This window comes from Leuciscus leuciscus (assembly GCF_965113295.1).
Source record: "Leuciscus leuciscus genome assembly, chromosome: 6".
Classification (NCBI taxonomy): Eukaryota; Metazoa; Chordata; class Actinopteri; order Cypriniformes; family Leuciscidae; genus Leuciscus; species Leuciscus leuciscus.
The window spans coordinates 31,698,674-31,713,420 of NC_138730.1; the positions used below are offsets into that span (position 1 = coordinate 31,698,674).

General features: G+C 36.3%; 2 protein-coding genes across 3 annotated transcripts in view; both read left to right on the forward strand.

The window, feature by feature from the left end:
* The first annotated feature begins 5,925 nt into the window (after positions 1-5,925).
* On the forward strand, positions 5,926-9,793 carry ankrd45 (ankyrin repeat domain 45). The gene is made up of 5 exons (XM_082174428.1): positions 5,926-6,319; positions 8,750-8,917; positions 8,992-9,086; positions 9,192-9,330; positions 9,540-9,793. The coding sequence occupies exons 1-5, from the start codon at positions 6,082-6,084 to the stop codon at positions 9,569-9,571; spliced, it is 672 nt and encodes a 223-aa protein (XP_082030554.1). The 5' UTR covers positions 5,926-6,081; the 3' UTR covers positions 9,572-9,793.
* A 502-nt stretch (positions 9,794-10,295) lies between these two features.
* Positions 10,296-14,747, forward strand: part of rasal2 (RAS protein activator like 2) — a 78,600-nt gene continuing 74,148 nt past the window's right edge. Inside the window, exon 1 of one of the 2 annotated variants that reach the window (XM_082171864.1) lies at positions 10,296-11,169. In XM_082171864.1, the coding sequence (XP_082027990.1) occupies positions 11,040-11,169 (130 nt within the window). In that variant the 5' untranslated portion in view covers positions 10,296-11,039. The remainder of the gene's footprint in view (positions 11,170-14,747) is intronic. The other variant, XM_082171863.1, reaches the window with a different exon arrangement.

The following is a 14,747-nucleotide window of genomic DNA, read 5'->3' on the forward strand; positions in this document are numbered from 1 at the left end:
CTTTTTTAAAACATGGTGACAGAGGTAAAGAGTTAGTTAGGTACTTTTCTCTGCAGGGTATTATTACAGTGCACATGAAGTGCAGCAGGACACAATAGAGGAGAACATCATGCAGAACTAACAGTGCTGACGACAATCAATGGCACTCAATTGTCCTAAGTTCTGCTTTTCTGTAAATACCTACATTCACTCATTGGATCGTCATTGAAAGCTGATGTAAAATGTGTTTATGCATGACCTTAAAGGCCTTAAAGGACAAAACACTGATCAAGGTCAATGCTACAAGTCAGTTTTTTGCCTTTTGTCATATTCTATTGTTGATGCAGTCTGATAAGTCAGGAAGTCTCATTACGCTGTCAATGTAAAGGTTACAGATTCCAATCAAGAAATCAACCCATAAGAAGTGTAACGTGTGAAAGAGACTCTTTAACTGTGTCTAGCTCCAGAGGGACTGTCCCTGCAATCAGCATGAGTGTCATTTTGATTAAAAAGCATCTACTAAATGACAAGAAATAAAGTTACACAGAAGAGATCTAAGGGATTTGGTTTACTGCATTATTCTGTGCCATAGTCAAAATCCTTCACTTGATTAGAAAGAAAGTGCATTTTACCTGAAATTTAATGCAACTTTTCAAAGGTTATTGTATGGTTACATGCAGCCCGAAAACTCTATGAAAGTATCACACAAACAGTCCATGATTTGTGAACTATATTGCATTTGAAGCCATGATAAATTTGTGTGAGAGACCATTTTTTTTGTTATTATTCACGTTGCATCTAAAGGCACCATTTTTTTATGTATGTGGACACAAACATTGGAGGAAAAGCTTTTCTGTGGAAAAATGACCTAGATTTCTATGTTTCATTTATTATTTTCATTTGTCATGAGTGGCATTAAAGGAATATACTAAAAGCACATGTCATGCATGACTAAAATAAATGGATGGATGGAAAAGAATGTGCTAGAACAAAAAGATGACAGAATGCAGAACTCTCCTGAATCCATAACATTCTCTCTCCCCTTCTGGCAGAGCTCAAGGAAGCAATATGTTTGAGATGTGGGGCACTGGTCCGCACCCAAAACGATATCAAGGTGATGAATCTGTGCCCACTGCAGCTTGAATGCAGCACTGCGTAATGACCATCAATGGAACAGGGAGCAATCTGTTTCTGCATCAAAATCTGCTTGTGTATTATCATCATGATGACACTTACGGTTGTCGAGTATGTGCCATAAACACCACCTGGAACATGAGCCTGTGTAAAAATAATCATGTCTCTTATGCCATCACTTAGGGCTGTAAAATTTGGTCAAAAAAAAATAATATTGCCACTGTTTAAATATCATGTTTTTGAATAAGAAACTTAGATTCTCTGTAAACGCATTTTGTTCATAATGAGACCGCAGGTGTACCTCAACTGAGTGCGCTTCTGATTTCACTGGAAAGAAATGTTTATGTATGTCAACCGTGTTACACACAGTTAGCTGAACGCACAATCCATTTATAGATGCATCCTGTGGAAACGTCTCTCAACACAGACACCTGTGTTTGTGAAACACAATGTTTGTTTACAGCCCCTTTGCTATCAGAATTATTTGTGTACTGTTGTTTCCTTGCGTTGGATTGTCTCTATGCAGCATGGCCTTTTTCTGATATGTCAGCTTCCTGTTGACTTTTGTGGTTGTTAACACACTGCAAAGTGAGATCATCATCATTGTAGACTAAAATAGTTGAACTGTTTTTCCAACCACTTTCTTTTCCATCGAGCGGGTCACATGGTTTGAACTTGTGAGAGTTACAGACATGTTAAATCATAACTGGTGTCAACTACTTGCACGATTTTCTACTTCTTCCACTACTAGCTCTAGCTAATTCCAGATTGATTTGATGTGATGTTTTACTTTGTGTAACACACAAAAACATTCAGTGTTAAAAATTAAATATTCTGAGTAGCCTATTTCTTAAACAGGTCTCAAGGAAATCTGACCTATTAAAAAGAACATAAATGCCATAGATCTGCTTACAGTTGATTAGTGATCGTATAGTGCAGAGTCTTAAATATTTCTCATAACTTTTCTTGTTCAAATTGAAAATGTACATTTTCATTTTCCAAAGTTAACAGTCTTCTGTTTATCCCCAATTTAAATAGAATTCAGATTTTCAGTGTGGACTTTTGGAGCCTAGTACCTGCTGTTTGATTACAGGAATACATATTTGGTGATTAAGACAATGCAAATCATCTAGTAGGACTTCAAAGAGTTTAACAAAGAAAGACTGTGAACAAATGTAACTAAAGTCATCGCATCACCAAAACCAGAGTGATGATCAGAGATACCGAGGTGCATAACCAGAGAATTTCCAACCCTATTGAAAAGCATCACAGGGTACGACTCTGAGTTATAGGGTTATGACAAATCAAAATTTAATGTGATACATTAGAAAGACTCTTTTTAAGTACACAAAAAATCCTATTTTTAGAAATTGTGGTTTGTAGCACTATAGCATAGAAATCTGTGTGTATGTATGTATACACACACACAAACACACACACACACACATATATATATATATATATATATATATATATATATATATATATATATATATATATATATATATATTTATAAATGTTTATGTTATGCGATTAATCTATTTGACAACACTAATTAAAAAAAAGGAATGTATACTTTTATTCATCAAGGATGCATTACACTGATCCAAAGTGACAGTGAAGACTGTTTAATGTTACAAACATTTTTTGTTTTAACTATTATTTTGTTTGTTTTTACTTTCTAGAATCCTGAAAATATCTAAGCAAACATGTATCATGGTTTCTATAAAAATAATGATAATAATAAGAAATGTTTCTTGATTAAATGATTTCTGAAGGATCATGCGACACTGACGACTGGAGTAATGTCATCATATTACTGTTTTACTGTATTTTTAACCAAATAAATGCAGCCTTGGTGAGCATAAGACACTTCTTTCAAAAACGTTTAAAAATCTTACCGACCTCACCATTTTTACGGTAATGTATATCCAGCTGTCCATCTATCCTATCATTATCTCACCCATACATATGCCACCATTCAGACCAACAGCCAAAAAATACCTCTGATAGATTTGATTTAACTTGTTATGTTATTGAGCTTTAAATCACACCTAATACTAATATTACTAAGAATTCTCACTCCTAAACCACACACATAGTACTATTACTAGGTCATGTTAATGTAATTCCAAACATAAGTATATGGGTGAGTGTATGTAACTGCCAGACTGGTTGCATCACGGCCTTTAAAGTATAAAATGCTTTAAAGAATGTGAAAACTCAACATGTACAAAGCGGTTAAACCTGTATTCCTTAAACAGGTGTGGCTGAAGTATCAGGAAGAGAAGAAATCCAACATTATGAGTTGGCAGAAACAAACATAAAGACTGAAACTTCCCCATTTTCGGCCTGACGGCTTAGAGAAATAGCATTTCTCTTTGGATCTCTCGCAGTGGAAGACGTCACCAAGACGTCAGGCTGTAATCCAGTGTAGAGGAGTCACTGTAAAGCAGCGGACATCATTGGACTCTTAGGACCCGAAAGCCTTTTACTCATTTCCTGAACCCAGTCTTCTAACAGGGTTATTTTTAGTGTGCCGTGATTCAGCCATAAGTGCAGTTTGCAGAATTCAGGTCAAGCTGAGCCCGATTTCTAATTTCAAGGCAGAAACGTAAAACAGACACGGAAGAACGAGGAATATGGCGTCAGAAAGAGATTATTTTAGATTAATAGGGCAGAAGGTCAGCTCTTCATTCAGAATGAAGCAAAATTAAAGTTTTTTCATTCCTGATCGAAGGTCTTTCGTTCAGTCGCTCATAACAGCTTTAGCCTAAATTACATTCTTGGACAGATTGGCAGAAATGGAGCTCAGTGACTTTAATAAGATGATGTAATGGACTTACACAGCAATACAAGACTGTGTTGATTCTCAATCCACTATGATTAGCCTTGGGACCAAGCTGGTCAATATAAACTCGTAATTAAAACATTCATCAGTTACAAAAGGAGGACAAAGGAGGGCTGATGCAAGCAGCCGCAACCTACATAAATGCAAAGACCTACTGTATTTTAGCCACAAGTGTTTGCTATATTATGGCACCTATCAGTGAAATCTCTTAGGCTTCTGACAGCCCCAGGCACATTAGTACTCCTTAGACAAGCACAGATGTTGTTTTGCCGTTTTGGAGAAGTGAAGCATGACTGCACAGGCTTTAACGGCTCTGAGTACAGATGCTGACAGTCCACACTTTAAATGGTGAAAACAGCCAGACGTGTGTTCATCTCACCATAACTGAGAACTTCGAGAATTTGAAATGGTTAAGTGTTTAACTGAGCTAGTATCTGATGGTTCTAATAGGCTATTACAAGCAATCATAGACAAACAAGGGAGCACATGTATGTGCATATACTGTAGCAATGTTTTCTTCCATTTAAACGTAAAAAACAAACAGAAGGTTTTATTATTTTGAATGTGTTGCAGCTAATGTTATAAAATAAAATAAAATAAAATTCAATTAAGTAAATCCTATACACTTTCCGTGACACTATAGGACTAGTAGTTTAGAGAATGGATTAAAGAAAACAAAAATGAAATTAAATATTTGTATTAAATAAAAATAAAAAAGCTAAATATAAGCATGTCACAATTTTTCACTACATAATTAGACTACATAACTGAAACGTAAAATTAACACCTGTCTTCCATGTATCTCTCTCAGGCTTAGCTGACATATTTCTGTGTATGATACTGCTATTCCTTTTACTTTCATTTGCCTGCTCCCAATATTCCTATAATTACAGACCCACATCATAAAAAAGTTTCCTCCTTTGGCCTAAAATAGAGCAACTGGAAATACAGTCATTCATTGAACACACACATGTTACAAATAGACTTCAATGACAGAGCAGGACTTATGCACAGGTCAGGAGTGGATAGCAGAGCTATGACAAGTCAGAACCTTTGACACAAATCCATTCATTCCACATTCTTTACACACCACCATTAACACACACACACTCTCTCTCTCTCCCTCTGTAATGTGATCGTTCCATGCCTTGAATGCAACTGTCAGTGTGGCATGACATGACGTCACTAATATCCGAAAGTAAATGATGCTTCTCCTCTATAATGGAGTGAATTCTACCACATATCCTTTTGTCATATTGTCTAATGATCTGATGGTGCTAATGATGGACACCAATGCTGAGTTGAGGTAGCTAACCCAGTATTGCAATAGCCTTCAGGTATTTAAACTTGTCATTAGCTATATTTAACAATTAATGTTCCTGGTTTTACTTAAGTGAGGAAGTTCTTGTTGGAAAGTACAATGCCATCACGTGTTAACAACAGTGAATTTGCACTCTTTCCCTGTGTCAGTTGACTTTCCATTGCTTAATATCACAAGATAAATAACCTTTAAGAGCATCATATGATTTTTTTCCCTTTTAAATGAAATATCACAAATTTACCACAAGAAATCTCCCTATTCCTCATAATTTCCCCTCTTCCTCTCATTGAAAACACCGTGTAAATGCTAAATGAAGTGGATTAGTACATTAACTGATATATACTAACACATCATCGATTTGAGAATTCACTTTTCAATACTTTTCATTTAGAAGAATCTAAATAAATGACTTAAAATACGTATGTTTCACATAAAGAAACTTTCCTGTTTCTTTATGTGTGTAATGATCCATAACATAAGTCTGTTCTATGTACATATTCCTGGCTAAGATTACAGATAAAAGTTTTTGGTTTCTAATTTGATAATTACAGACATAAATAAGGGTTGATGCTATGTGCTTCTTTTCTTCTTAGGATCTTCTCTCTATGACTGCTATCAGCAAGAATATGTCATTTCTCAGTTCAGCTGAGCTCAGATTCTCAGCTCTCCTTATTTCATAAAACAAGCAGCAGCAACATCTAGTGGCCAGTGAAAATAATGACCAAAATGACTGCACGGTTGCCATAGAGACAAGGCACGCAGTCACTTACAACAACATCCTCTTCTGCAAGTCATAATGCGGTCAGCTGAGGAGAAAACTGTACTTTTATGTGCTTTAGATGATGATGTAGAGGGACTTAAGCGTCTTTTGGAAAGTAACAGTGCCACTGATAGTAAACAACCGGAGAATATTTTGTGGGAAAAAGATGAGGTGGGACGAAATGCGCTGTTTGCTGCTTGTACGTTAGGACGGAGCGGCATCGTGCGCGAGCTCGTGCAGAACGGCGCTGACGTCAATGAATTCACAGCGCGGGGTAGGCTAATTAGCGAAAGTTTCTTCGTTAAAAAAAAGTACTTATAGCTTGGCTAATTAAACTACTGCAGTAAAGGTTGTTGTAGATGGGGTTATTTAACATAATAAGACATGATGGAATTAATCTGATCAATATTAATCTTATGTAATTTACCATGCTGAAAAAACTAAACTAGGCTAGGCTAGGCTACTACTGAGCTAATTTAAGATGGTTTCTGAGCTTGGCCAAGCTGTCTAAAGCCCTTAACGTTACCTCCTGGGACCCAGGAATAAACGTTTGCCCTCTGTAGTGGATAATTATATTTTAGTGAATTTCTCTGACAGCATAACTTACATGTAACTTAACAGATTTAAAACACCAGGGGCCAGTTGTTAAAAAAAGTTTAATCTGGATCAGAATGATCTGGATTTGGAAATCCCATGTTTTGCAATCCAAGATCAGGTAACGTTAATCCATCTTTCTTTTGTGCCAAATTTCGACTCCCTGGCAAATTATTACCCCCCTTCGTTGAAGTCAGTACCTGATTGCCTAATCCTAACCCCAAACCTAATCCTAACCCCTCCCCTACAACTAATCCTAAACCTACCAATAGTAGGGGGGTAGTAATTTGGCGGGGGTCAGAATTCGGCATAACATCTGTTTTTCAATTGTTTTTCTGTTGATACATAAAAACACTTTAAATTAAATATATATATATATATATATATTTTTTTTTTTATATTTACAGCTGTTTGGGGATTATTTTATGGCGCCAAAATCTCTTTTTTACTTTACTGTATAGGCTACCGAAAGGCTTAATTGGAAGTCTAATGTCTACTTCTAATTTATTACTTTAACAGTTAGGGTTAGAGTATTTTAACAATTTTTAAGTTTTATTACATTTTTGTTCCTGAATTCCACCCTTCTGCTGGGATCAGTGTAATCCAGATTTTTTTGGATCAAATGTATCCCAATCTTACTAAAAAGTTTTGAACAACACAAACGGATTTGATCCAGATCAAAACTGGATTTTGTGATCTAATCTGATTTCAGAATCCTTTTTTTTTTTTTTTTTTTACAACCCATTTTCAAGATTTGACCCAATCTGAAATCCGATCATGTTACTTTTGAACAGCTGGCCCCAGGATCTAAAGCATGTTTATCAGGCATTTTGGGAGACACTAGTGAATAGGGAAAGAAATTCAATATTGCTATGAAATATTAGATATTATTATGAAAATGTTGTCCATTATTACACTTCTTTTTTTCATTACATGTTGGCCCAATAATACATTAATATGCATATTAGATAGTGTATCTGCTATAAAGCCAAAACAATCTCTGTTACTTTAAACTATCCTTGTATCTCTGTAAAGCTGCTTTGGAACAATCTACATTGTTAAAAGCGCTATATAAATGAAGATGACTTGACTTGACTATAGATACATACCCATTTATGGCCATTGTACCCACATATTGCATAAAGTAAAATGGTATATCAATTCATTCTGTTATATCTTCCATAACATAGTTGAGAATCATCTTTAAACCAAATTTGGTTAAAAATAATTCTGAAACCTAAAAATGTAATCAATTGAATCAAAAATTGAAAAAAATAATCCCATTGTTTTTGAATATACATGTCATTTCATGTCTTTTTATTATTATTTTTAAAAGTCATGTTGTCCATTACAGAGGAAATAGCATAACATATGAATAAAATAAAATTTTCAAATATGTTTTCCTCCCATTTCTTTCATATGCTCTAAATGTAGTGGCATAAAAACAATACTAATTATTATTATTTTATTTTTTTTAAACCTGGGTCTCAGAAGGTTAAAACCAGCTTGACCAGGCTGGGAGACCAGCTAAGATCTGCAAACCAGCTTTCTTTGTTGGTATCTATGATTTTGTTCACCCAAAAATGTAAAAAAACAACAACAACAAAAAAATGTGTCATCATTTACTCACCCTCAAGTTGTTCCAAACCTGTATGAGTTTCTTTCTTCTGTTGAACACAAAAGAAGATATTTTGAAGAATGTCGATGACCAGACAGTTGATGGCACCCATTGACTTCCACAGTATTTTTTTCCTACAATGGAAGTCAGAAGAAAGATATTCCTACAGGTTTGGAACAAATTGGGTGAGTAAATGATGACATTTTCATTTTTGGGTCAACTATCCCTTAAATGAAGAACTTGTAACATCCACTGACCCTTTCCATTGCACAAAAGGTCATTTAAACTGGAAAAGGTTCTTTAGATTATTCAAATATTCTTTAAGAATTTTTTTATTTTTTTTTAAGAACTGTTTACTGAAGTTCTTTTGGGAACCCAACATGGTTCTTCTATAGCATTGCCATGGAAATTTACTTTTGGAACCTTTATTTTTTAGACTGTTTAGGCTGTTTAGACAATTTTTCAAGAAATAATCAATGTGGTTCACTGTAGGCTACTCACCATTGCATTGTTCTGCCATGTGGGGTCAGCTGGACACTTTGAAAACTCTGGTTGAGCTCAACGCTGATTTTCAAGCTACTAATTTCCGTGGAGAGAAGGCTGTTGATGTGGCCCGACGTTATGACAAACTGGACTGCGCAGAGCATCTGGCATGGGCTGGTGAGAAAGTGAAATATTTCAGCACATAAAATCTGGTTGTGATTAATACTGAGGATTTATTTTTCTCCTAACAGAGGCCAAACAAAGTTTGCAAGCATTAATACAAGAAGTCAGAGACATTATCGCTGATCAAGAGAAAATTCAAGGAAAGTTCAGTAAGGAGGACAAGGTAATTCATAATTCATTATGTGAAATAGTTTCAGGTTGTCTAACACTGGGTTTGCTAAACCCAAAAAGTACACATTGTCTAATCACTGTTTGTGTGTTGCTATAGAACATGTGTATAAACAACTGTTCGTCAAAATCAAACTGGATACACAACACCAAAAATGCAACAATTCAAGACTTTATTGAACAGGAGAAGCACCTCAAAGACATACTGGCACCTATTCTGCTCAAGCTTAACACACACTGTGAGTATGTGCTATATCTGATTTATATGATTTGCATATAAACTAACAACTTGCTATTATACTTCATTTCTATATCAAACAGTGCATAATTCATTTGCACTTTTTCATTGAACCCAGTACATTTCTGCCAATTATGTTTTTCTTCTAGATGTTCTTGTCTTTTACTCTTTATTCCCTAAATGAAGTTTTTGTGTCTTATTTATTCACAGCTGAAGCCACAACGAAGACAAGAAAGCAGTAGAACTACATTGCACAGAGGCATTCATATTATGTAGTTTAATGACAATAAATATTTTAATAAAACGGTTGGTTGCATTTACTCAATATATGTTCTGCATTTAGTCTTTACAAAGATAATAATTAAACCTTTAGATGAAAATTGTGTGATTCCTGACAGATCATTGCAACACATTGTAAAAATTTTAAATAAAATGTATAATTGACATTCAATTGTTGATTTAAATGTTTAATTTAGAACATGCATTGTACTTTTTCTAAATGAACAATAGAGGGAGACAAAGGCCACATTTCATGTTCAGCTAAATCATCTCTTAAATATCTCCAATACTGAATATTACATATATTTTTCCATCTGGGTTATGGCTGCAAAATATGTTCTTAAAGAACTAAATACAAAGCCTATTAACAATGTCAAAACAAAAGAAAAACGTGTTGTGACATTTTTTGCACGAGATTAACCAGCAGATGTCTCAGACTCGATAATCAGTCCACATCTGTTTTACAATGTCGATCGATGCCGTCAAAGTCTCAATTCGTCCTCTTTTACGTTCAACAAATACATTATGTATTTCTGAACTTGATGTGTAAACAACGTCTACAATTTACAAGTAGTAAAAGCCTGAATGAAGCGGTTTAAAACATTATTTGTATTGATCGATACTCTCGGTCATCCTCTAGTTTCCCCTGAATCCCAGCGCACAGGCTGGCAATGGCATGTGATTGAGGTGGAAAAGCGGTCTGGATTTTGAAGTGTGAAAAAGGGCTGTCTGTCCTCCTCACCACAGGACAGGGAGGAAGGGAGGGAGTCCCAAACAACGAGTCACACTTTAAGTGGACGGCAGAACAATAAACAGATACTTGCTGTTATTTTGATGATCTTTGCCGCAAGGACAATGCAGTAAACTCCTGCCGTCGATCCAGGAAAACCGTCGCCTGGATTCATTCAATTATTACTGCTGTTTCCACGACCTGACTCATGGACACATGCCAGCAACAGCAGTTCTTCCCAATATAACGTTAAGAGCTGCTGCTTGTTTCTGTTTTAACTTTTGCCTGCTGCTTCGGGTTAAGAAAACTTTGCACTTTCGTAAGTTGTTGGCTTTGATAAGTTTTTAAATACACCATCAAAGCTTTATTTTATTAGTATTTCCTTGTTTTATTGTATTTTATTGCCGGCAACGTAGGTACAGTCTAATGTAAACACAGATTCGAGTCTCGCGTGCATAATATATTCTGACTTTAAAAAAAGAAAAATCATGGGAAAATCCAAACGTTTAGTTTGAACATTGTCATACTGCTGTCGCTAGTTTATTCAAACTATTTTTTAGCTGTATGGTTTTAAGCTCAGTGATTCTAAACCAACACAAACGAACAGAAAACATTGTGACTGAGGTTCTCCAGCCACGCGCGTGGAAATCCACCGGACTGGAGTCTTTACCTGGACGTTACCGTGAACTGGTGTATCGAGCATGGAGACGGATTCAGGAACCGTTGGCGACATGGACTCCGTTCAGGGAGGCATGATTTCTTTGGACCCAGTGGTCGACGGGATTTTGATGGACTCGTTTTGCCAGCAGCAGGGATGGGTGCGGGTGTACGGTAAGTGATATTCAGTGGCCGCGCTGTCTTCAGATCTGTTCACCTTAACACCTCGGTGATATGAATCACAATTTAAAGATAACTCTGAACTTAAATACATTAAGTAACTGAACGATTTGCGGTTTTATTTTCGATCACTCTTTTGTACAGAAGGGAATTCAGTCTTCTGTTTAGCTAAGCATTGTCAGACAGCAGGACTGTTTATGGCAAGCCGTCTGACATTTAGCCCATTCCTGTTCAGGGGGAGTTTGTGGACATTCATCTAACTGGGGCACAGGCCACTGACTTGGTGTCCAAATCTCTCTTTTTTTTTATTTATTGTCTTTATCTGCAATACAGAGTCTTTCAACAGTTACACACCCAATAAAGATCTTAATCGCTGCAAACAATAGTAGGCTAGATATAGTTTTGTTTGTGGATTATTGGTAAATATCCACTTTTATTCAATCAGTCACTAGCACTAATCATTATAACGTTACTATTATTTATTCTTTTGCTACTAGTCAGTCTCAATACTGACAGTAGCTGCTTCGAGACAATAACATTTTTTTTGCCATTTAATTATACTTTCAACTATATGAATTCCAATAAACGAATATTAGTACTTATTCTTTAGTTTTTTTGGTGCTGTGTCTTGTAGCTTGGTGACAATTGGAATACATCCTAGTTAGAAATGAAGGATGTAAAAGCGGACTGAGTTTACCTGTTCTGCGTGATGACATAGGCTAGATGATGTAGGCTAGTCCCATTTATCCAATCATTAGCAACCACCTTTTTCAATAACATCTTAAAAAATCCTTTGGTAATACTGATGTATTTTATCTCGTAGAGTAAACCGTGAAAGTGTCTTGAGCTTGCGTTCACCACAGACCTTATTTCAGCCATTTAACCCAAAAAATCAAATTTTTTGTTAAACCATTGACTTCGGGACGATGGAAGTGCTAAAATTCTAATTCGTTTCCGCATTTTAGCCTACAAAGTGATGTCATACCTGCACCACTCTATAACATTAAAATAGATAGCCTACTGGTTAGTTGTATGGAATAAATATTAAAATGGCATGCCATAGTAGCACAGCTCTAATAGAAACATTTATTTTCCTTCCTGTTTGTGACTTATTTTAGACACTTGAAAAGATTCATTCTAGGTTAGGTCATATGTGCTAATACATATAGTGTGCCTAATCTAGTGCACTTTTACTGTTACTGCTTTTAATGTGATTTAATGGCATGATATATGATGGATTCAAATCTGTGTATATTATGATTTGTGGTTAAGGGAAGGGCTGTGGAGAAAATCCTGGTTATACATAACCGGTTTGAATGTTGATCTTGTGAATGTTTATGTCTCATAGCTGTAATAGGAGATAGGGTGCAAATAGGATTCATCGCATTGTTGACAAACATTAAAATGTGTTCTTGTCATGGTTTCAGGTGGAGTTTTAATGAGGGGTTGTTCAAATGGACCATTTTATTCAGATTTACAAAACTGAATAATATTAAGCCATGGTTACTGATTGTGTTGCCAGAACAGTGTAGTTAAATAAAGCTTCTTTAAGGCTGTTTAGACCCTATAGACATGTTGCCAGGGGCTGTTGTCATGGCAGCCTGTTGTCTTCTTATTTAAGGATGTAATTCGAAACCAGGGACTTCACATGAAAGACAGGACATCCAGTTCTGTCCACCTACTGCCACTGACGACTCATTACATTTTCCATTAATTTTGAGCTGAACCAACTAGTTCTAAAAATTATAAATCAACCAACAAATTAAAGGTTAAGTACTGCTACAAATAAAAAGTGTCACAATTTACTCTCACCCTCATGTTATTAATTCCAAATCTTTATGATTATCTTTCTTCTGTGGAGCACATCGAGGAAAAATAGAGGCATTTTACCAGTGTTTTCCCCACATGCAGTTACAATGAGCTTCAAAAAAGGACAAAAAGCGCCATAAATGTATCATATAATTGGTATATGACTTATGCACTACATTCCACATTTTCTATCTAGCATAGCTCTCTTTGACATGTTCATAAGTAGCGATTCCCAATTTGATCAAGAATCATTATTTTGAGACAAATCTTTTGTATGAAATGGTGATCCAGTGAAGTGTTGTTGTAATGCGTTAAGAATTCTCACATTTTCTCCAGTCATGTGCTGTCCAACACCATATGACATCATTTTTGTTTCTTTGGTATTTGTCTTTAACTCACTAAAGTCCCAGTGGTGTAAGTGCAAACTCACAGTGAGACAGAAATTAGTCATTACAGAGTCAGAGAGCAGTCAGACCTCTTCCCCCCCTCTCACATTAAAGCTGGCCTAAGCAGGGATGTCATATCATTCATAATTAAATGACCACGGCAGCTACATGCTCATCATGTTCAACATCACTTTCTCAGATAGAGTGGAAGTGTATCGTAGTTTTAAAATAATCAGCGGAGCAGGGGCTTTCGTTTTTTGTTATTCCTGGGAAGTCTTTTTCTCTGTTTATAGCTGTATGTTTTATGTCTGGGGAAACTAATAACATAACTGTTCTGTTATAGTTCATGTTCCTCCCACAGTCTTACTTGAGGGCCAATTGTGTCTTATGTAAATGGTGTTTGTGTGCTTTAATTGGGGGTTTGTATGGCATTAGGCAGTCTATTCGGGAATCGGGACCCTTTTTAGGTTTGTTGCTGCCTAGAGTTATGCAAGTAAAAATGTTGAAATGTATAAATGTACTTCCTCTAGTCGTTTACACAAAGCTCGGGGTTGGCGGGTGCGTAGGTTGTCCTGTCAGATTTGGCATCTGTTTGGGCCTGCAGGTTCAAAAAGTTCGCCTACATCCACCAAGCTTCTTACGTCATGTCCCTCATACTAAAATGAAAAGGTATGGGACGGTTCTGCCATGGTGGATGAAAGTGAATGCTGATGAATGTTTGTGAAGTTGCTGCTTAGATGTGTTTAATCTTGTAGAGGAAGCCGAGAGAGGGTGGGGAGGGGCTGGAGTGAATAGTGGGATTGTGTTAGCGGCGGGCCGCTCAGGATGTGCGCCCTGCTGCACCAGCTCCCCTCCACCCGCCGTGAGCCGCTCGTTCGTTCTTTGTAGCTGTCAGCAGACAGGGCTGGGACTATGATGTAAGCAGACCGTTCCGAGAATGACCTCAGTGGACTGGATTCCAAAATTCCAGAGCAACCGGCACCAGTGCGTTCATCACAGCATTCCAGAGCTGAAATAGCTCAATAAGGATGCTGTTCGGCTTCTCTCCCACTCACTTCCCTTATGTATCTGTTAAGAATAATGTTTTCCATGCCAACTTGCCTATTCATGGACTTGTTTTGACCATGGCCATTCTTTTCAGTGATGACTACAAAACATTTCCGTGTGGACTTTCAGTCAGAAGGCAGAGCTGCCATCATGGTTTCCAGTACTTCTGATCTGTATGTTCAAGTTAGGGATTCTTTATAGTTATATATAGTTGCTTAACTGATTTTGGCATCACAACATTAGAATGTACTACAATTTGAAAAATGGATATTCATTTTGAGATTTACTAAAAATGACTTTTAACAGTGTATGAAATTAATAGGTTAGTGT

Coding starts and splice junctions, on each gene's coding strand:
- ankrd45 (XM_082174428.1), top strand. CDS start 6,082: ATGCGGTCAGCTGAGGAGAAAACTGTACTTTTATGTGCTTTAGATGAT. Junction 6,320..8,749: donor CAATGAATTCACAGCGCGGG/GTAGGCTAATTA, acceptor GGTTCACTGTAG/GCTACTCACCATTGCATTGT. Junction 9,331..9,539: donor GCTCAAGCTTAACACACACT/GTGAGTATGTGC, acceptor ATTTATTCACAG/CTGAAGCCACAACGAAGACA.